Source organism: Azolla caroliniana, unplaced genomic scaffold, assembly GCF_043228905.1.
Source record: "Azolla caroliniana isolate FFs.n. ecotype wild unplaced genomic scaffold, voAzoCaro1.0.p SCAF_1, whole genome shotgun sequence".
NCBI classification, from domain to species: domain Eukaryota; kingdom Viridiplantae; phylum Streptophyta; class Polypodiopsida; order Salviniales; family Salviniaceae; genus Azolla; species Azolla caroliniana.
The window spans coordinates 1190767-1212928 of record NW_028230436.1 but is presented as its reverse complement, the minus strand read 5'-3'; the positions used below and the strand labels follow the sequence as shown (position 1 = coordinate 1212928).

Sequence of the window (22162 nt, the reverse complement as noted above, 5' to 3'; positions counted from 1 at the left end):
AATATGTTGGCGGTAGGATATGCAGCACATCCTTTATAGATCAATTTGACTTCATTGAGCAAATTCTCGATGATAAACATGGTTGAAAGTCATCAAATGAAGTGATTTAGGGAAAAGTTTCAGCTGCATTATAATCTTCATGAGTCATGTCCCAAGTGTCCCTGTAAGGTTCACTAGGTTTTATCTCATAAAACATCAGTGGATGGTTTCACTCTTGATATTTTTAACAAATTAGTAAATTAAGCCAATTATTCTCCCAAAGGCAACATAACTATTAAAACCTTTTAAATTTAATTCGCATTAAAAAAACTTGATTCAACTATTAAGAATGTCAAGAGCAATAACAAATCAGACACAATTTATTGTGAATCTTCTGCACACAATCCGAGAGAGAGGGAGAGACTATTGGTACTTCTACGAATAGAGTGTGTTAATTCTTCACAAATGGAGGGGATGGGAAGGAAGCTCTTCATTTTCAATTTTATCGAATGGTTCAATTAGGATTGATTATTGTACAATATGTCATACTAGTCACACAAAAACAATTAAAGTTCACAACCAACATTTGGTATTCCAAGAGGTTATAGATATATGTGGGATAAGTTACAAGGTTTCTTGATATTACAAGGTTTGATCCCAGATTTGGATTTAGGATCAGAAAAGCTTGATGGGATATTTGTTGGGAATGGCAGTCTTGCCAAAACATCAATAAATGATGTTTATCATAAGATAATTGGAAGACTCATGGGATGGAGGAAAGAGTTGTAAAAATGTCTGGATTCCAAATGAAAATAGAAGAGAATAGCAGGTCATTCACTAAGTTCTTTCCTACTGTGCTTAATTGTCTTCCCCACAACTTCCTTAACTAAACTTGGGTCTCTTCTTGACCTTTGCAATTGGTGACCCCCAGATTGATCAAGATGCAACAAGCCCTACATTAGACCTTGGCACTTGTCCCTTTTGTTGATTTGATATAGGCACATCCATGGTTATTGGTCTTTCGTTTTCTATCCGTGTTCCTCTCCTCTTATTATCTATTAAATGTAGGATTTCCACCTCTTACGCCTAGCAAGACTTCACAAGACAGGCTTGTACATAGGTTGCATTACACTGAAATACAACTAAATATAATATTGGGACAAGAACCCAACCAATAGGAGAGTCATAAAAGTCACACATCACAATTGAAACCTAAAATAGAAGAGAAATGGGATACACGTACTCCTTTATTTCCAATGCAGTGACCGTGTGCTATGTGTTAGGAGTGTGTGCCAAATAAGCAAGCGAGATATGACAGAGTATGTCAAAAGCATAACATATACGTGTGAATGGTTTAGCATGTAACTATGCTCTTTCATGAAGTTGGATTTTAACTGCAAGGTAAGGTAAAAAGAGGCATTGAGGCTGATGACCTTGATTTGGTTCAATGCTTCATGTATATTGAGACTCCTTTGCTTGTTTTTGTCTGGAGGTTGGACTAGTCATCTTGTTGACTTGGAGACGGATATGGCTTCATTGTATTTTCTTTGTGTCTAAAGATTGCCTACGTCTGTTTCTTACTTTATTTACCTACAAAGATTGACTACGGTCATATGTAATATTGGACTATTTTGTATAAGGCCTCTGGCCATTGCAATTCTAATACCAATGGAGGATATATTCTCAGAAAAAAAAATAAAAATGGTTTAGCATGTAAGGAACAAGTACATGATGGGTCAATCAATGTAATGCATCCCAAATGACTATAAAGAAGTTCCTTGGAAATCTCTTCTTCATTCTCATATTCTATCCCCTTGTCAAGAGGGTGGTGAAGGTCATTGCACGACCAATGTTGACACGAGATTGGCCAATAATCTACAATGTTGGAGATATCAACCTAATCTACCAGCTGTAAAATACCAGCTTGCTGCAGGTGAGGCTTTAAGTTTCCCTTTGTGGGGCTACATGTTCTCTGCCAATAACGTCAAGATTTCACAAGCTTATTCTGCATTTTGGGTTTATTGCTTTGGTCTAGAATAATGCATGAATGAATCTAACCTGTAAGCACATGTATGTGTATGTGTATGTGTACGTGTATATACATGTGCATGTGTATGCGCATATGCAATTACTTGTCTAGAATAACCAGCATTCAAGAAAACAACAAAAATCTTCATTAAATATATGGGATACAATTGTGTAAAAGACTTCGTTTTCACATACGCCAATATATAATTGCATATGTCTTCTTCTTCTTCTTCTCTTTTTTGGCCAAAATGAGACTTGAACCAGTATACATCCGACATAGACACAGAGACACAACGAGAGAGAGAGAGAGAGAGAGAGAGAGAGAGAGAGAGAGAGAGAGAGAGAGTCAAAGGGTGTAGAAAATCTACTTCTTTTTACTTGTTCTTGTTCTTTTAATTTCCTCGGTGTCATCGTCACTACTTGTGAAGATTGGTATCGGGATATCGTCACTGTCGTCAAAGAAATCCGCATCATAATCAGGATCACTATCTGATGATGATGATGATGATGAAGAAGAAGAATCGGCAGGAGGAGGAGGAGGAGGAGGAGGAGGATTGCGCTGCCGCTGGCGTGCTTGCAGAGAAGAAACAGAGGTATGAAAAGGGAGGGTTTTCTCCGGCCGGAAAGACGCTCTTTGGAAACCTAAAGCGCCACTCCAAGACATCTGCATGGAGAAGGATTTGCCTCTGGATGACAACGAGAGCAGTAGCTTCGCCATGGCCGTGCCTGGTAACAGAGTCGGGGAAACTCTGCGAGGGTTTTAGCATTCAATTAACGTATGTATGTATGTAATGTATGTACATATCATATATGTATGTATGGAATAATGTATGTGCATATGTAATGTATGTATGTACATAGACATGTTAAACGTGGCCATCCCGTAAGTGAGTGCGCAAGTGAATTAGTCACTTGCCTACGTCTCTCGCTTCGGGGTCTTATTTGGTTCGGGGTCAAGGTTTCGTCTTGCTCAAGACACGCTGTCGATTCGAGGTGTTATTCGATCTATTCAAGCTTTGTCTCTTGCTTGAAACAAATTGTCGGCATTGGTTTGCGTCCGCCATGCTCAATGCAATTTGCCAGGACATTGATTTGGACCTTGGTATGGTCTTGTCTTACTCGATACAAATTGTAAAGACCGGTTATTGGGTGTACGTCTACATTGGTCAGGGTTAGGGTTTGGATGAGTCTGTGCTTCAATTTAATCACTTCCTTTTTTCCATTTGGGGGTCAAAGGGGTAGTTTGTTGCACTTGGCAATCATGAATGGGAACTAAAATGGTAGGTTCCCTAGTGCCATCCTTGGGTCACAACTCGATCATGTTTTCCTTACCTCGTCAAATGGCTTTGAGACTCAATAGCCTCTTCATGATCCAAGATTGATGGATATCACATTGATGCTTTATTTCTTGCTAGGTCTTCTTACGAAGTTAAACAAAATGTAACGTAATAATGTTAAATGCCAATATGCTTTCTACATCATACGCTAGTTGATATGTGAATGTCAATCTACAATGTGTGACGACACTATATTTCATAATGATCACTCAAATACATTTTGGAATCTACAAGATGAATTGCAATGCCCATCTCTACATGAAAATGGACCTACCTTAGCTATTGACATTTGGCAAAGGCTCCTAAAACCTACAAGATATATTATTAAAAAAAAATGAATTTCCTTCTTAGGTTTTAATGAATCTAATATAGATGTTGCAATGTTTTAAGTTATGCAGTAGAAATCCATTTGAAGTGATGTTGGCTTGCCAATGAGATATGACTCGGGATTGAGAAGTTTTATGAGTGACAGTGTTGTTGCGAATCCATGTATTAGCTTTATGAGGTGCAAAAAGTTAAATGTAATTAAGATAGTAACCAAAATGAGAAATGATTGACTACATGTTCCATAGTAAGCGAATGAATATTTTACGATGCAATGTTTAAACTATGTGCCTTTCCATTTTATGCACAATGTAACAAAACAACAACTCTTCATTTAGTTATTTCAAATCGATCTGTCATCAATATTTATTTGTTTATTGTTTTCATCATTGAAATCCTTACCAATTAGATATTTAATAATAACTTCCATGTTGCTTGACCACAACATGTGAGCTTTAGCATACAATGAAATTGAAGTGTGATTTATGTCGAAGCAATTTATGTACAGAACATGTAAGAAAGGCACAAATGAGAATAATATCATCCCACTTCTTTGCAAAGAAAGATGCTTCATTATGGTTATTCTTGTTTTGTGTTGTCTATGGAACAAAAAGGACAATGCGAAGGTGATAAAATCATTGAATCGGGCTTAACAAAGTTAGTGGAGAGTCTTAACCAAGAATAAGGAAATCAAAAGGCCACAAAAGTAGTAGTTTTTATCATACACTATAGGGTTTTGAATTATTGATGGACTACCTGGAAGACCTATATATAAGGCACATATTTCACATGGTGTAAGCTATCCTTAATTATTGCAAGAGGGGAAGCTAATAAGTAAGAGCAATGTCAACCCATGAAAAGGTATTAATATTCATGCTAATCCAAGTAGTGTCGTGAGTAAACACTTGATTGATTTGATTATGAACTTTTATTAATTCTAAGGTAATTTTCTTTTGTCTAATTTCAATCACTAGAAACAACAAATTCGAGAATGGAACATTAAGATAACTTAAGTATAAAATATAGGTTTAGAAAACCAACTAGACAAGGGATAACCAATCTTAATGAGATGGTGGTGATGCATTATTGTCATCCTAAGGCTCGTGTATTTGTTTTTAAGGTCTCTCCTATACCTAGATAAAAATTATATATATGTCAATGATGATGAGTGTCGTTCATTAGTCTTAAAGACTAAAGTTGTGTTAGAGCCTAGGATATAAGACCTTGAATATTACTCCACATCAAAGTTTCAAGGTGATTCTTACTTGGGAAAAGTGTGCAGATGTGGTTTGGTCTACCTACACATTTCCATTAACCATTCCCAATTTCAAGATCATGGTGATGAGTATAGAGGAGGGTAATTAGTCATCTTCATTTTTACTAGTATAGGGATGACAATATGTAACTAGGTATTTCACCACCCTTTTGTTGTGTTCCAATATGTTTTATTAGTACATTAGTAAAGCACTTTTGTTATTCTCAAGAATCGACGTTCTTGTAATTCCATTTAGTAATGAGAGACATAGCAATCAAGATTTCACTATCAATGAAGGTCAATTCAGTAGTTGTTAGCCTAATTAGGATTATGAGATATATTAATGCACAATATTGATCTAATGTGATGATCAATGTTGCTTTTTTTTATGTAGTGAATCTTAATTTTCAATGTTATTAGGAGCCACAATTTTGATCAAGCATATATAGTTCTTTTTTTGGAGTCTAAAATGTTGGACACAACTTTCAGCTAATTATTAACTGTGTACAAGTAAACTTTTTTAGGAAGACATTCCAGAGGAAATTGTGGAGGAAGTACCGAAGGAAACTATAGGGGATGTACATGAAGGTGATGAGGAAAAAGAGCTCAAAGAGCAAGAGGAAGCTCCGCATGTGGAGACTGGTCACGAGGAACAACATCGTGAACTTGATGATGATGACGAAGACAATGATGATGATGATGTTGTTGATGTCGATGATGATGTGCAAGAAGTATCTCATGCTAGAGGAGATGACGAAGATGAATGAGCTATTTTCATGTTGCAAAAAAACCCACTCTCTTGTACCCTTATATGACTCCTTTCTTTAATAAACTTTCCATATGGTTTTCCATAAAACTACATATGTGTAGACAATCCATGGTTTTACCCTTTCCTATTCACAAAGATTTTACATGAGCATCATCATTGGACTACTTTCATGAACCGCACTAATCACTACAACATTTAGTTTTGTCTAAATAAATGTTATATAAGATAAGCCTTTTTTTTCCAAAAAAAGATACTACATTAGTATTAGAAAACGCCATAAGGCTAAACATACAAGATATACCACCGATCCCCTATGTTTTTCTAAATTCTAACCATCGGCTTAAATAAACACATTGGTGTTGAGTAGAACCACTCCACCTTATCAAAACGCCATCTATAAAATATACCTATGTCCCAAATGGCATGAAACTCCACACGCCTAAGCTCCGCTTGATGCGTCTTTTATACTATCCAAAATCTCTCTGAGATTATGCACAATCTCTATTCGAATTCCCAGAATTATTTGGGTAGGTCTTTCTGTCACATTTGGAAATACCTTCAAACATCGAGCCTTCCAAATATACCAAATTGTAATACTACTTACCAATTGCCATATTTGAGGTTTATCAGTTTGTATTTGTGGATTCAGAGGGGTCAAATTTTTTTCCATCAAACCATGTCTCATCATAATAGCATATGCAACCTCCTCTTGTTCATATACCATTGGTTTAAGATAAGACTATTTTAGTTGGTGGATAAAAATAAAATATTTCATTTGGAAGAAGTGAGGAGGGCAAATCTTGTTAGTGCAAAGTAATTCCAGAATAGCCATTGTTTTTGTGCACACGTAATTTCAACATCTTCTTAGGTTAACAGAGGACATCCCTAGGGGTTTATTAACCAAAATCACTAGTGATGTAAACTAGTTGTTAAAAATTAAATTTAGCATCTTTACATGAACTCATTACAATATCCAAATACTTTACTAACCGACTATTATGACTTTATGAAGTTCCTTCCCCAACTCTAACAAATGGCCTAAAAATAACAATGTTGGTAATCGATTGAATGGCCTCATGTATTTATCATCCACTCCAAGTTCTTTTTTGACATATTGTTCCATTTGTTGGAAAAATGCCTTGAACTAAGAGAGATAAATCCCCTAGAAGCTATATATCAATGTGCATCCCATAGAGATAAAAATTCCTTGAACTCTGCAAATGCAGAGAAGCTAACAAGTGATTATAAATCCTGTACAAAATCATCCACCTCTCTAATAAACAAGTGGTACACGTGCTCTCCAAAAACCTTACTGAACAATGCCACCATGGGGGAAAATAAAGGAGTCATTGCTACTTTATCATGTTCACAAATGTCTAGTTCATTAGAATACCTTGTCATGGAAGGTAGATGTAAGTGATTTTTTTTCCAAAAAAAACGATACTACATCAATATTAAGAAACGCCCTAAGGCTATACATATAAGATGTACCTTTCGGTAATGAGCCCCTTTTCAAAATTCTAACTGTCAACCTAAATAAATACTTTGGTGTAGAGTAGAACCACTCCACCTCATCAGAAATCTGTCTATAAAATATGGCTCTGTCTCAAGTGGCATGAAACTCCAATCATTTGAGCTCCACATGTGCATATCAGCTTTTATGTTATCCAAAGAACCTTTGTGATTATGCACAATCCTAGAAATTATTTGGGCAGGTCTTTCAGTTGCATTTTGAATTACCTTCAAACATCGAGCCTTCCAGATATACCAAATTGTGATACTACTTACCAATTGCCATATTTTAGGTGTATTAATCTTTATTTGTGGATTCAAAAGTATCAATGTTTTTTGCATCAAATCATGTCTCATAGCAATAACATCTTCAACATCCTCTTGTTCATATACCATTGGTTTATCTTGTACCGTCACCCATAATACCGCTCCCCATGTATACATTGGTCGAGGATATATTGGCAATAACAATGTTATGGTTCTTTTCCATATTTCCATCACAAAATCCCAACTCTACAAACAATTGTTAGTAGTCTCTACTTGATCCGTACAAAAAGAGCACATGTTGTCTACATTCCTCTTTCGCTAACCATTAATTGGAATAGCTCTATGAACCAACAACCAACACAAATAATTTTTATGCCCGACAACCATTTCCAAAATTGTTTGAGATGTTGAGATCTTGCACCTAATATTTTCCTACCAACCTTCACAAATATATTTAAAAAAAGGCACATGTTTTATTTGATCTTGAATCCACACCTTCCAATACAGTTCTCCAGGATCCCAAGTTAATCTAGATGTTGGTCTCCTTTCCATAATCCAAATCCTCCAAAAGGAATTCAACGTTTGCGAATCCAGATTTAAGACCCAATTTGATCCATCATTTGCTATTAAGGTAGATGGCAATGTTCAAAATGCTCTTACAAAGTTGATGAGGGTTTTCATTTATATACTTATCTGTTTAATGTTTGGTTATACATATAGCTTATCATAAATTCTAGTATAAAACTTGAGGGCTTATCTTGAGCCTAAAATTGTGTAAAAAAGGAATCATGTGACAATAACCTAAAATAACTCAATTGTTCTTTTGTGTCTATATGTTGAGGGTCACATGCATATCTATCAAAGATAACTTTGATAAAGAGAACTTTTGTGTATTGGTTAATGATTGTGATTGATCAACAAAAAGTTGCACGTTCAAATACAAGTAAATACAAAATAATAGAAATATGAACCTTTCCTTTATTCATAATAAGTATTTGAAAACTTCAGTGAATGCACTGAATTGACTTTGTTATACACAAAAAATTATATGCACATATATGTAAGCTTAGATATTTTGCTTGTTTTGATACAACATCTTATAAATATTTTTCAATGTGGAATACCCCATTTTATATCATGTAAAATAAGTCCATCAAAGTGGTTTTAAGGGCTTGTAATAATAACTCAATGCATAATATTAAATTTTCGTTTCAAAGCCCTTTTGGGTTCAAGTCTAAAAGTGTCTTATTAGTATTATATTCATGTTTCATTATCTGGATTAGCGAGCCCATTTTCTTTATTACTCTCATCTTTGATCATCAATAGAAAAGCAGATAATCAAAATTATATTGAATATTACTATAGCTATTCCTGTTTGGTGCTTTCAATAAAACTTCAATTGAGATAGTGCACACACTGAACTTTAGCTACCTTTCATGGTATTTGAAAATTATGTATATTATAAAATATTGATATTTCTGAAATACAGCTATTCTAGTGTAATGTTTAAGAAAACCTAGGGAATCTTTAACGTACTATAACTGTATTGACACAACATGCAACAAAAGCTTCTCATGAATTGCCATTGCCATGGACCTAGCTGATTGGCACATGTCACCAACCATCCATTGTTAATAAAGTTTTTGATAGACTAAAAAGACACATTACTCTTATACATACTCTTTGATTGTTTTGGCATCCTATAAGCAAAAACCATTTTGAAGCAAAATGTTAAAAATGCATTGGATGGAAGATGATGGATATAGCATGAGAAAACCAGAAATGGTGATTACGCCCCATTGAAATGTTCACAATGCCCATTCTTGACGACCAATACAACATATATGATCTTTACTCCAATGTTATAATTTTGTCTGTTTTTATGATCAATTAATGACCGATCCATCAGAGGGAGTGAGTAGTGAAATTAGAACCATATTCCTATGTTTGAGACTTGGGCTAGGATTTCTGTCAACAGGGACATTAATGCATTAACACTCTTTGAGAGTATACCACTGTTGATACAATTTCAACTTGCTCCTCTCAACATGGCACATTCCACTATACTCAGACAAATGTTTTGCCCCTATATGTACTCAAGAAAGACAACTCTAAAGAATATGACCAAACAAGGCTCTTTTCTCAAGAAAAATTAAGATATGTATATATTTCGAAACACTTCAAAAAACATACATGTTTTTTATTGCTCCATTTCTCAAGAAACACCATGAATTCATCCCCTAAAGAAAGTACAAGGTAACGAAATGGTATAAAAATCAATGAATTAGAAATAAAATAATAGCTGACAAAACATATATAATCAAGAAAAAGGAGGTGAATTGACCATATGATTTCTCTTTCAAGTGTTTCACCAAGGGTACAAGGGAAATAACAAAAACTTGCAAGCAACAATAAAGAAAAGCTAAAAAGTATTTTTTGGATTTTCTTTGCAATATATAAGGGAGATAGAAAGGTTTGATCCATTAGATAACAGTCGATTCATAATAAGCTTCAAAAGCACAAGATAAAAAGACTTGATCCATTAGGGAACAGTGGATTCATTATAGTTTGATGGGACCACATCATATACAGTGTTTAAAGGCAATGCTTTCACATTATAAATGGAAGGAAAACATTCTAGCAACTTACAAGAATGTGTCAGTAAAAAGTACAAAGAACCAGACTATTCCAAGACATATGAATGGGAGAATACCACGATCTTTCTAATGATTTACCAAAATACTCCTCACCATGACTGTTAGTTAAGTGGACTCTCGTTCTCTGACCAAATCAGTATGAAGAAACACACTGCTACGAGCCAGACGAACAGGGCTTGTGCTTCGATCAAATTGAAGGAGAAAAACAGATGAGATGATTATCATTCGATCGACTTGAAGATGGGGACAAGGCCTTTGTTGCAATTCCAGTTGTCTCTTGCTTGTTAGTTTGTTGGGGTGATGGTGGTGGTGTATACAAGGGAAATGATCAATTCAAAGGGCATGAATGGATAACCAAAAGAAAAAAGCTCACACAAGAGATGAGTGAGGGGCATTTTTCAATGGGAAGTATGAATGAATAATAATATGAAGAAGAAAATACTCTGTTTTGTTTTCTTATATGGACAACCCAAACCTCTTTATAAAGGGTGCCTACAAAATCATATGTATTTATATATATATAATACAAAAAAAAATATTAAGGATTTGGAATATGAATATAAAGACAAAAAAATCCTAAAAAAATACTGTAAACAAAATAACAGAACCCAAAAAAAGCAATTTTAAAACTCGAAAACAATAAAAAAATTAACAGAAAAATAAAAAAACAACGCCCAAAAAACTAAATAAAGAACCCCAAAATAACCATTTTAAAAATCCGAAAAAAGGTATTTGGGTCACATCTTAAGAAGCAAGTTCAAGGGAGTACTATTGAATCTCTGAGCCAACCCTCTAATGACAAGCACTATGACATCCCTCAGATGACCGGATTGCACCATCAAATCAACCTCACTATCAGTATCAACCACTATCTTGAACCTATGTGGATCATTTCGAAACACCTCCATCTGGTCATAAATGAAGACAGTGAAATAGGCTTCGGTAAGAATCAATGTCAAAATGTATACATATATTTTTACCTTTGAAAGCAAAACTGAAAGTTTTTAAATAAAGCTCTCACATGGAAGGGAGGAGCGTATGTGCCACGGATTTCAGTACTAGGAAATGACGTCTTTGAACCAGGCTTGATTACTTTTACTCTCTTCCGATTTACATCTACAACCCGCCGTTCGTAGCTTCCTAGACCCTGCTGTTGTTGTACCTGGACATAAAATTGTCTTCTCTCACTATAGTAAAATAAATCCTTATAACCTAAATCGTAATGCAAAGATGCAAATCATGGAGATTATTTGTTCTAGTACTATATTCTACCTTCATATCACGATCCCGCAAAACCTGAAAAACAAGCAAGAAATAACTTTGTTAACCTAAAGATCAGTTAATCAATCAGTTCAAAACAACATTTGGTTTGATCGCTAATGCTCACCTCGAATTTTATCACTCCTAGCTCCAACTTTTCTTTCACCTCTTTCGCAATTTCAGGTTCTAGTGTTCAATGGAGGGGTAGGGATGCAAGGGAATGAAGAAAGTAAGAGTTCAGAATTTTGGATTGGTAGAATCTCTTCGTTGGAATCAGAAATTGTGGTCATAATGATTCAAGTAAAAATGTAATACCATAAGCTTGCTGAAATACCTCTTTACTTAAATGAAACTCTTGATCATAACAATGCAAATAAAAAAAATGATTTTAAGCGTGGTAATATTTTATGCATACCGACTGCTATAGGCTCAGTAGAAGCTGAAACCGGTGCCCCTTCGACACCGTCTTCGCGGACTGGTGTATAGATAGCTACAAGCCTATACCCAACATCATCAACATGTGCTTCATACATTCGGCCCACTTCACCTGTACAAGTAGCATAACAAAGAAGCACAATGTCATACATCTCATCATCATTCTCTATCACCTTGGATCTCTCAGAATCCTAATTGGAATCCTACCAGCGATGGGAATTAGATCAGGCGAGCCAGCCATAGCTCTAAACCACTGGATTGTGCTTCTCCCTTCTTTGCCTCCAAAATAGAAGCCTTGAATGGAATAAGTATTTGTGTGATAGCCTTGACCTTCAATTTCCAGCTTGTTTATCTTTGGCAGCCCTAATTGGGAAACGAAAAGAAAATGCAAATTGTAATGATTATTCTTCATCACAAACCAAAAACATCAGTCTTGAGCATGCCCTCAAGAGTATCTGGATGATTTCTCTAGTCTTTGAAACCATCTAAATATGTAAACACTATGCTTGCCTGGTGCTATAATTGCTGATAAAGCTGAGATTGGTGCAGATGATCTATCAAACATGTCAGTAACAACACATTCACAATGCAGAGTGTATCCAATATCCTCAGTTCGAATTTTGTATGAGCAACCCCGCTGTGTAGAAAGCGATTCAAACGAGTGAGCATTACCAGGATCAGTCGAACGGGACCTGCAATAATACAAAACATTATATGTGCCCTCATGTAACCCAATGGAAATAGAAATGGGTTGAGAATTTCAAATAACAACCATTGATATTTGACTTCTTTCTTGAAGTGCTCCCAAACATGTTTCTGTCTTTCACAATTAGGTATAACTTCTGAAGCGGTCAAGACATCTCCCTCCACAAATTTTCCATTCAGTACCAGCTTTTCAACTCTTGGTATTTCTGTGACAAGATTTTTAGCATTTTACCCCACAACTCAGTTCATTTCATTAGTCAAGTTGCACAAACACTTTCAGCATTAAAAGGCTGTTTCAATCTAGTCTGGAATATGTATGTGCTCACCAGGTAAAATTACAGCAGTTGGCTCTGACAATACAAGGTTTCCAGCAATTCCATCTTGTCGAAAAGGAGAATACCTGAGAATAACAGTTACAATAGAAGAGAAAGTTCTATGAAGATCATGGACCTATAGCCAAAACCTCATGTATAATGTGAAAAACAAAAGGTTTACCACCAATTAGAAAAATGTTTTAATTCAATGATTGTTTGACCTACCCAAAAACCAAACAACATGTATAATCATCATGTTGGACAGCATAGGTCTTTGAATTAGCTCTGGCAATCAAAATCATTGTACCATCTGGCTTTTGTCTGTACCAGCTAAATTTACTCTCCCCTTCAAAACCTCCATAGTAAGTTCCTTCACCAACGTAACTTTCTTGTGACACCTCTTTGACAGTAACATTGTGTACGGAGGGAGGAGCTGAAAAAGGAAATATCAATACTTCAGCAGCTTATTTACAAGTTACCTCAAGCACATTACCATATTCTGATGAATTATAAACCCCCGCACCAAAAGTCCAAAGATGAAGTCAATTCAAATCATTATGTCAGGAACTACATAATAGCCTAATGAAGCCCCATCTATAGGGTTGTTTATTATACCTGCCACTACCCTGGAACTGCTACATGCAAAACAAGGACTTCCTTCCTGTCCATCCAATCGGGTTGGGATCCAGTGAAGAGCCAAATAAGAACCTACATCTTCCAGCATCGGGGTATATGTCCTACAAGAGAGAGAGAGAGAGAGAGAAATGCATTAGGATCTCTAATAGACCAAAAGGACAATGAGGCCTTCCCATCATGAAATTACATCTGCAATGCTGCCTCATCTTGGAGAACAATGAAATTAGAAAAACTGATTAGAAATATACCACTAGAACTTAAAGATGTGATGTTTAAAAACTGCTTACTCTGAGTCTCCGAGAAACTCAGCATCAGGTGGGAGTTTATGTCCTTGCAGCTCATTCTGCAACCTAAACCAAGCAAAACTTCCAATGCCTTCAATGCCTCCAAAATAGGATCTTTGAGGCACCACTTCTATGTCTTCACAACAATCTGGTATTACCAAGCTAATACCAACCGGATCGGCTGCAAAGCATACACAATGTTGAATCCTTTGTATCATCTTCATTGCAGGTGGCTATATGAGAGTTCATGATATTACATGCAATGGTATTACCCAAAAAACAGATAATGTTTAAGAGAGTAGTTTGATCAAATATACCATCCTCAATAACATCAGATACAACAAGCTTGGGAGTCCCAGTGGCCCCATCTTTCCGAACAGGTGTGTAAACAAGTTTGATTCGACAGCCAACATCATCAAGTGTCAAATTCAAGCCATCTACCAAGAAAAACAAGAGGGCTTTAGAATAATCATAAATTCATGTTTGTCTTGTCGTGAAACGACAGATTATACCTCCAAAGCTTAGCCATTCTTCTATTCCACTCTTTGTTAATCTAATCCATTCACAAGCACATGCTCCTCTCTCCCTGGAAAAACAACCTTTACTTAGCTTGGAAACTTATGTCGCACTCTTCTAGATAGATAAAAACTCACCCTCCACTGTAAGATGCAATAAAGCTGAGGGTTTCTCCTTCAATAGGATCACCATACAGCTCCAGAGAATTACAAGATGGTAAAGCTGCAAAAAGTTCAACCCTCGCTTCTCAGCTGCTCTAGATCTAACTAATAACATATACCTTTAGGAATCCATAATATTTGAGGTTTTCTAAACAAACTGATATAAGGTAAACCTATTCCAGCTGTACAAACTGCTTAATATACATCAGATTGTTACAATGTAACCATTTATAGGTCAAAGAAACGTTTAATTCAACTCAAAGGAATATTAACGAAGTAGAAACTCACCCGATCGAACAGGCCCAACATTCTGAGATATTACAACTGAACCCTTTACACCATCAGAACGTGTAGGTTCACAAGAGACACAAAGATGGCCATCAATATCTTCAGTACAGCATGTATATGTATAGTCCGTTGCTCTACTGATCTCTTGTTGCATCCCATCAGGACTCATCTGTAAATAGTGGTAAGAGTAACTATTATATCAACATTGCTTCACATGTGCAAATGGTGTAAGAATCAGTGTCGACTTAGTGAAAAAAGAAGACAAATGAGCTCACCAGAAACCATTGGAGTTTTGAAAACCCTTCAATTCCACCCCAATATGTTTTCTCCACATGCAGTTTACCACCCTCGATAGGATCTCCTAGTATTTGCAATGATAGCAATTTTGGGAAGCCTAAGGGCAAAAGAAAACAGCAAGAATTTAATTATGTGATGTGATTCGCATGAACTTGACCTCAGCATGAAAGTTGCTCATTCAAAATATACCTGGTTGTATACATTCTTGCCCCATCACAGTTTTCTCTTCCCCAACTGAACCATCGTCGCGTACAGGTATACACTTAAAAGACACAAATTTATTGACAGCTTCTTTTGTGATGTGATACTGCAAAAGGCCTGCTGATTCCAGGATTGGCTCTCCAGAATCACTTTCATTCTAGGAAATGTATCTTACCATCACAAAATTGCACAAACTCCCATGAAATATATAAGATTCTACGATTCTAACAATAGCTTTGTTGTACCTCATGCAGATACCAACTATATTGACTTCTGCCTTCATGGCCTCCAACATAACCATAGGATGCTGTCAAGATTTCTCCCTCTACATAGTCTCCCGTTATCGATAAGAAGCTAAGACTTGGAGATAGCACTGGTTTTCAGAAGAAAGAACAAACTGTGAAACTCATATTGAAGAGCGCCATTAATAGCTTTTATGAATGCATCCAAACAAGTTCACCATGAGTATTTAGTCTGAAATACTTGCGAATAAGAATCAATGCATACTTTTAACAGGAACGTCAGAAAAGGCTAGTGCAGGTTCTCCAGTTTCACCGTCTGTACGAACTGGTGTATATTTGGCCACCAAATAAAACCCAACAGCGCCAAGTGGGATGCGAAATGCCTGAAGAGAAGTATACATAATGCAATTGATTTAGCCTAGAGGGCCTGGACAAGACAAGGATTTTTATGTACAAGAACAAATAGTAGAAGTATGTACACCCACCTTTGATACTTTTGATGTGCTTATTGCTTCTAGGTTTGCATCACCTAGGGATTCATCTGGAATATTAGTTTTGAACCATTGTACACGACTAGCACCCTCAACTCCACCAGATACCACAGCACTGATTGCAACTTTACTACCCTCACATATGTTTCCAACTATTCTCAGCTGAGAGACCTTTGGAGTGGCTGCATTTGTAGAAATTTATCAACTTACAAAAAAGATGTATCGAGTGGATGATCACATGCATTGAAGATAGATAAACCATACCTAGAGATACTTTTGCAGATATTGTTGAGACAGAATCGCCTTGAATACCTGATGAAGATGTTAAACTGATATCTTACGATCACGACGCCAAATAGAACATATGTATACATAGTTATGGATTTTAGCATTAACCTTCAGAATTTACAGGAGTGTATGAAAACATGATCCTTGAGCCGATATCTTCTTCACTCAAAGTGTATTCATAAGTTCCCTTAGCTACGAGCTTGAACTCCCTGAGGAAATATGAAAAGTATAATGGAACAGATCTACACAAAATCTCACACAAGGAAAAGCTTCCAACAGATACATCCATGGATGATTCCAGACAAGTACATTCACATGCACAATGATTTGATGTTGAAATACACAACCATGCTTTTTGTAGAGATTTACCCTAGCTCGATGTCTTCTTGTAACCATTCAAGTTTGCTCTGCCCCTCTTTACCCCCAAAATATGTTCCAACACCCTTGATAGTGTTACCTTCCTCTAGATTTCCAAGAATATGCACATTGCTGACAGAAGGATTCGCTGGAAAAAAAAGAAGCAAGTCAATGAACTACATGGTTTAGAAATTCAAGTGTCATTTTACAGTTCTAAGTCTATTCCAAATACTGCAAGGCTAGAACTATTTAAAAGTCGCGTACAAAATGAATGAAATGCCCTCATCTTTGGACTATACGTAACAAACGCATTTGCTTATGTACCAACAGTTATTTTACAGCGAAGGATGATACCTAAAACTAGGTACTTGCTTAATAAGTTAATGAATATGAAAGCAGCATCTGTCAAAAGTAGTCAGTCACCTGCATGTACCACTGCAGTGGTAGCAAAGTGAGGTTCTCCCTTTACACCTTCTTGTGTCACAGGTGTGTACATCAGTAGTAGATTAGCTTCGACATCATCTAAGGTGAGTTGATAGTCCAACTCCTCAGCTCCGACAATTACAACCGGGCTTCGATTATCATATCGCCTCAGCCAACTGACATAATAGAGACTGTTAGCCTGCCCCGTTTCAATACTGTAAGCAAATGAAAATGTCCCCCATAGACATTACTACCTTACAATCCCTTTACTAGGTGTCCCACCACACCATGCTACATTTGCATGCCCTCTGATAACATGGCCCTCTTCCAATTCTCCCTTCACTGTAAGACTCATAACCTTGGGACATCCACTACCTGCTATGCAGAAAAACACATTAATCACAAAAACTAGCCACCCATCCTCAGATAATCAATTAGAGTCTAATGTAAGGATTCAAGACAGTACCTGGTAAGACGGGAAATGAAACAGCAAATATTGAAGGATATTCAGTTTGTCCAAGCACCGGAGTACATTCCACCTTCAGGCAGCGACCGACATCATCATGCTTTGGCCAGTAGATCTTCCATAAACAATACAGAACATATCCGTCATTCCATGTGAACTATAAGTGCATGAATGAATAGTATCTGATCAAAGACAATAAGGATTCACCATGTAAAAGAGAAAAATGTCCACAATCATAGAGGGAGGGTTTAGACAAACAACAAGAAGCAGATATCCAAAGTAGCAACATTATGGTTGACAAAAATGCAAGCTAACCTCATCTGTTGCACCTTCAATAGGCACAAAGTTCGTAGGTGTTTTACCCCCAATATACCATTGATATCTCAAAGTCAGGTCCTCAAGCTCACTGTTGTGCTTAGTAAACGTGAAGTGACAGCTGCAAGGATCCTCTTCAGAAGGTTTCTCAATCAAGGCTTGCTCGATGGCATATCCAGGAGGGATTTTTTCAGACCATTGTGCTTTAAGGAATCTCATGCTTGATTCTGTTCCATTAGTACTAATGAGAAAATCAATGCTCACACTGTCATAAAGTTTATCAACATTCACTTACCAAAAGCTTCATGGACATCACAGAAATCCCAGCCATCCCTAATGCATAGTGCTGTATGTGCAGGATACAAACGGGCAAGATCTTGCTCCTCCAGAGGTAGATCTGTGATAACATTAAAAATAGAGTTATGGAGAACAAACTTTCTATGAAAAAATGGCCATAAATAAGCAGAGTAAGTATCCAACTAGCTTGTTCATAAATTTCGTGAGGACCACTACTACAGCATGCTCTGAAATTCAATCAGTTAAGAGTCATTGATAACAATTATTGACCATTTTTTTCTACAGCCATTGCAACGAGGAGTAATGTATAGTAGTCCCTTTTACTGCAATGTTCTCTATTTGTAGTCTTTGGGAGGCTAGATTTCCTTACCAAAAATTCTTAAGAGCATACATCCCACCTTTATCATTAAACTTCTTTAATGTTGGACCACCCAACAATATTGCAGCCGCCTCAACATGTTGCATTTCTAGTATTGGGTTCTCTTCCAATCGCAAATGCTGTAAGCCATGATGAAACAACAGTCTTATTTCAAACCAAGCTTCACAAGGACACTTTGAAGATATCTTAATATCTTCAACACTGCACAATGAATGTGCATAAAATCTTATAAGTTGAAACTTAAGTGGGATGTGCATCAAGAACCTCAAGCAATGGCAATTGAGGAAACCCTTTGAATGTAGAGATTTTGTTCTTGCTTGCAGCGAGGACCTTCACATGGTAGGCAAAACAAAACAAAGTAGTGAAACTAGAAACAATATTCAAGGACACATTAAGTAGTTTTATTAATTACTGTGGCCAATTGTAAATTTCATACTATTGTGCCGTGCATACCTGGAGTCTCGGTTGTGTTGCCATCGATAATGATTTCAGCCTATTCTGGGCAACTGATAGGAACTGGAAACACACGTAATCAATTACCAAAAGGGACTAAAAACCAATTGCCCTCTTGCTTATCAAGATGTATACCTCTAGATTGGGAAGCTGTGGCAAGCCACTTAAAGATGTGATTTGGTTACCAGCAAGATAAAGTTGCTGTGAAGAAAAATGGAGTTATTCAATGAGATCAATTAGCTGCACTTAATTTCAACCCTCTTTCTTACGAGGCAAAACAAAACAAAAGCTTACCTGGAGGGCTTTACAGTTTGCTAAGGGCTCAAAACCAGGCCCTTTGAATTCATTAAAGCTAAGATCCAAAACCTGCGATTAAATGGTCATGGTAGTTAGAGAATACATTTTCTTAGATATTTCAAGCTTACCATCAACATCTACCTTGACACGCTTCAGGATCTCTATTCCAGCTAAATTTGCGAGCTTATTATCTCTGAGGTATACAAACTGCGAAGAACACATCCAGATTATTAAATCAGCTCGTTATGCAGCATATATCAACAGAAGAGTGTTTCAAACCAATATACACATGCTTCCATTATAAGACACCAATGTACATGCACTTATATAGTAGACTCTGCACTCACTTGGAAGCCAGAATGTCCAATTGCAAGGTGGATATCAATACATGTATTAAAAAACATTACAATATCCCCTCACAAAGCATAGTTTTTCTTCCTGCATCCATTCTTTCTCTCATTTTGATTGATCCAAATAATTCCATCCTATTCAACTTTTGCTAAAATTTCAGAAATTTCTACTTTTGCACAAGCCCCTTGTTGATTCAATCAGGTCATAGCCAAGCCATATATAATGCTTCCCCCATCACTCCACTATATAATGCTCCATGAAAGACAAAGATTGAAAGATGATATACAATATCCACAAGGGATTTCTTCTAGTTGAAATTTGAGCAGTGTGATCTCTACAGCTTTGTGATTGGTACTCTACCATGTAAGCTTAGTAAAAATTAGCTCATATGTGTTTCAAAAGCTGACTCTTCTGATCCTATATATCCACAACATTCAAGCAAATGTTTCTACAAGTGTATACCTCTAGCTTTGGTGTCAAATGGACTAGATTGCAATCCAAGCTCCTAACTCTCTGGCCACGCAAATCCAATCTCTGCATTAAAAACAAAATCTTCCATAAAAACTGAAGAGTTAAGGCCATTGAGGGCGAGATCAAAAGTCAGAATTGCAAATCATACTAGCAAGAGTAGATTAGAGGGTCTATATTCAAATTTGACACGTCATGAGTTAATCCAAATTTCCATGTCAAATCCGTACATTGGGCTTCGAATTTAAGGTCTGGTATGCATACCACATCATCCCCTGCCTTCACATCCACAGAAGGAAGAGCAATGAACCGTGAATCTCGACTTTCTGATGTCAACGATTTCCTTCTACTGACAGCATGATGATCAGGTGAAGGAGAGCATCTTGGTGACTGCCGATCTGAGAGGGTCCCATTTGTCCCAGAACTGTCCCCCAAGCTCGATAAGCGTTTAACATTACCATGGGTAAAAACAGGGCTAACTTTCTTCCGCTGATAGCTAGTGGTATCAGTGCTAGTAGATCCATTGCTGGCTGGAGTTCGAACTCGAGATGATGAAGAAGAAGAAGCCGGAGTTCTTGGTGAGATGGGCTTTATTAAAGAAATCCCTCTTGGAGTTGTAGCCTTCGAGCTATCCGGAGTTGTCGGGGATGAAAATGAAGCTTTAGGAGACGCTTTCCCAAAAGAGAAACCTCGGATAGAGACAGAATTGGTCGGCGATGCTTTAGGTAGCTCTGAAGGCGAAGAAGGGCGGGAAGCTTTACGAGATTTGGGTTTTTCTAAAGAAGAAGAAGAAGGGAGTACTCGGGTTTTGGTTGAGTCGAGTGAAGCACGGCGAGGATTAGGCAGTGGTGAAAAACCACTAGGACTAGTAGTTTTAGTAGTAATCTTCGTACTAGAGGTTTGTAGAGCGACACTATTGGTGGTGGTATTGCTGCCAAGACTATGGCGGCGCTTAGGTGGTTGAGCAGTAGAAGGGTTCAAGGCATCATGTTCATGGTCTTCAGTTTGTCTTGCTAGGGCTTGAGGAGAAGAAGACTTCAAGAAGTTCCGAAAGAGGACCGGTGGCGGGGATCGATGGCTATGGCCATGGGAGTGAGCGGGGTCGAGGGAGCAGGGCGTAACGTGTTTGTTCGTGGGAGCAGAAGAGAGTTTGCTCAGACTTATTGAAGGCTTTGGAGTTCTATTGACAACTAGAGGAGGGATGGACATGGCCATAGCTTTCCTTTGAAATGACTTTTCCCTCACCAAAGATGACTTATTGTTATTGTTACTGTTGTTATCGTCATTGCTACTGTTACTGTTGCTGCTGTTCTTCTTCTCCATAGCTGGATTGAATGATGCAAAGTCTTGCTCTTTTTGTGACGGATCGTTCATGATAATGGCTTCTTCTTCTGCAGTTGTTTCTTTGAAATTTAGCGTACTTGAAGATCGGGAATCTAGTGTGTTAACCCTAGCTGTAATAACTTCTTCTTCTTCGTTATCATCATCTTCTTCTTCTCCTCCTCCTCCTCCTCCCTCTCCTTCAGCATGCGCTACTTCAATTGATTCAGATCCGTCGACATAGCTGATCAAATCCAACATGTCTAGTCGTTCTCCTCCTCTTCCTTCTGATTCTGATTTTTCTTCAACTTTTCCTACTTCAGATTGTTCTTCTTCTTCTACTAGTACATGTTTACCATTTCCATTAGCTGGAAATATACCTGCATTTGCTTCCTTTAACTCTCCATGTCCATGTATGATCTTCTGCTCCTTTTCGGCTACATTATTATGAGCTTCTATGCCGCTATCCATTGTGGAAGGAATATTTAGTTCTGTAAAAGGAATGAGATAACAGAAATAGAGTACTGATCTGAAAGAGGCTATGGAAGAAGAGGAGCCGGAGAAGGAGAAGGAAAGCAGCGAGGGAGACGATGGAAAGAAATCTATACGCAACCGTGAAAGGTAATTAAAGGAGAAGAAAAAGGAGGGAATGGAGGGAGGTGAAGTTCCGCCATAGCCAAAGCCATAGCAGAGATTAAGAAGAAAGAAGGAAAGCTGACAGGTTAACCAGCTGCAGAGCCCACCATAGCTATATGCTCGAGGGAGAGAGGCAGAGACAGAGACAGAGACA

General features: G+C 37.2%; 1 protein-coding gene and 1 long non-coding RNA gene across 2 annotated transcripts; one reads left to right on the top strand and one right to left on the bottom strand.

The window, feature by feature from the left end:
* The first annotated feature begins 4383 nt into the window (after positions 1–4383).
* Positions 4384–5925, top strand: LOC147868157 (uncharacterized). The gene is made up of 2 exons (XR_015529407.1): positions 4384–4529; positions 5448–5925. It is a non-coding gene; the product is annotated as an uncharacterized LOC147868157 (long non-coding RNA).
* Positions 5926–9993: 4068 nt separating this feature from the next.
* On the bottom strand, positions 9994–22162 carry LOC147868156 (187-kDa microtubule-associated protein AIR9-like). Its single transcript, XM_087315953.1, has 37 exons — positions 20317–22162; positions 20047–20118; positions 19375–19440; positions 19231–19302; positions 19072–19137; positions 18937–18999; positions 18748–18813; positions 18503–18602; positions 18103–18204; positions 17808–18034; positions 17493–17607; positions 17281–17401; positions 17027–17202; positions 16616–16751; positions 16355–16455; positions 16223–16270; positions 15953–16140; positions 15733–15850; positions 15471–15598; positions 15214–15382; positions 15003–15121; positions 14728–14896; positions 14416–14500; positions 14275–14348; positions 14080–14199; positions 13766–13943; positions 13458–13579; positions 13068–13275; positions 12855–12928; positions 12596–12734; positions 12334–12515; positions 12031–12186; positions 11804–11935; positions 11516–11574; positions 11401–11424; positions 11150–11290; positions 9994–11036 (listed from the first exon to the last, which is right to left on the bottom strand). The coding sequence occupies exons 1-37, from the start codon at positions 21841–21843 to the stop codon at positions 10866–10868; spliced, it is 5814 nt and encodes a 1937-aa protein (XP_087172079.1). The 5' UTR covers positions 21844–22162; the 3' UTR covers positions 9994–10865.

What these genes read in the sequence shown, in the direction of transcription:
- LOC147868156 (XM_087315953.1), bottom strand. Translation starts at nt 21,843, where the DNA reads ATGGATAGCGGCATAGAAGCTCATAATAATGTAGCCGAAAAGGAGCAG. An exon ending in ATTGCATCTTACAGTGGAGG is followed by an intron (nt 14,349 to 14,415) that starts GTGAGTTTTTAT and finishes TTGTTTTTCCAG; the next exon opens with GGAGAGAGGAGCATGTGCTT. An exon ending in AGAATGGCTAAGCTTTGGAG is followed by an intron (nt 14,200 to 14,274) that starts GTATAATCTGTC and finishes TTTTCTTGGTAG; the next exon opens with ATGGCTTGAATTTGACACTT.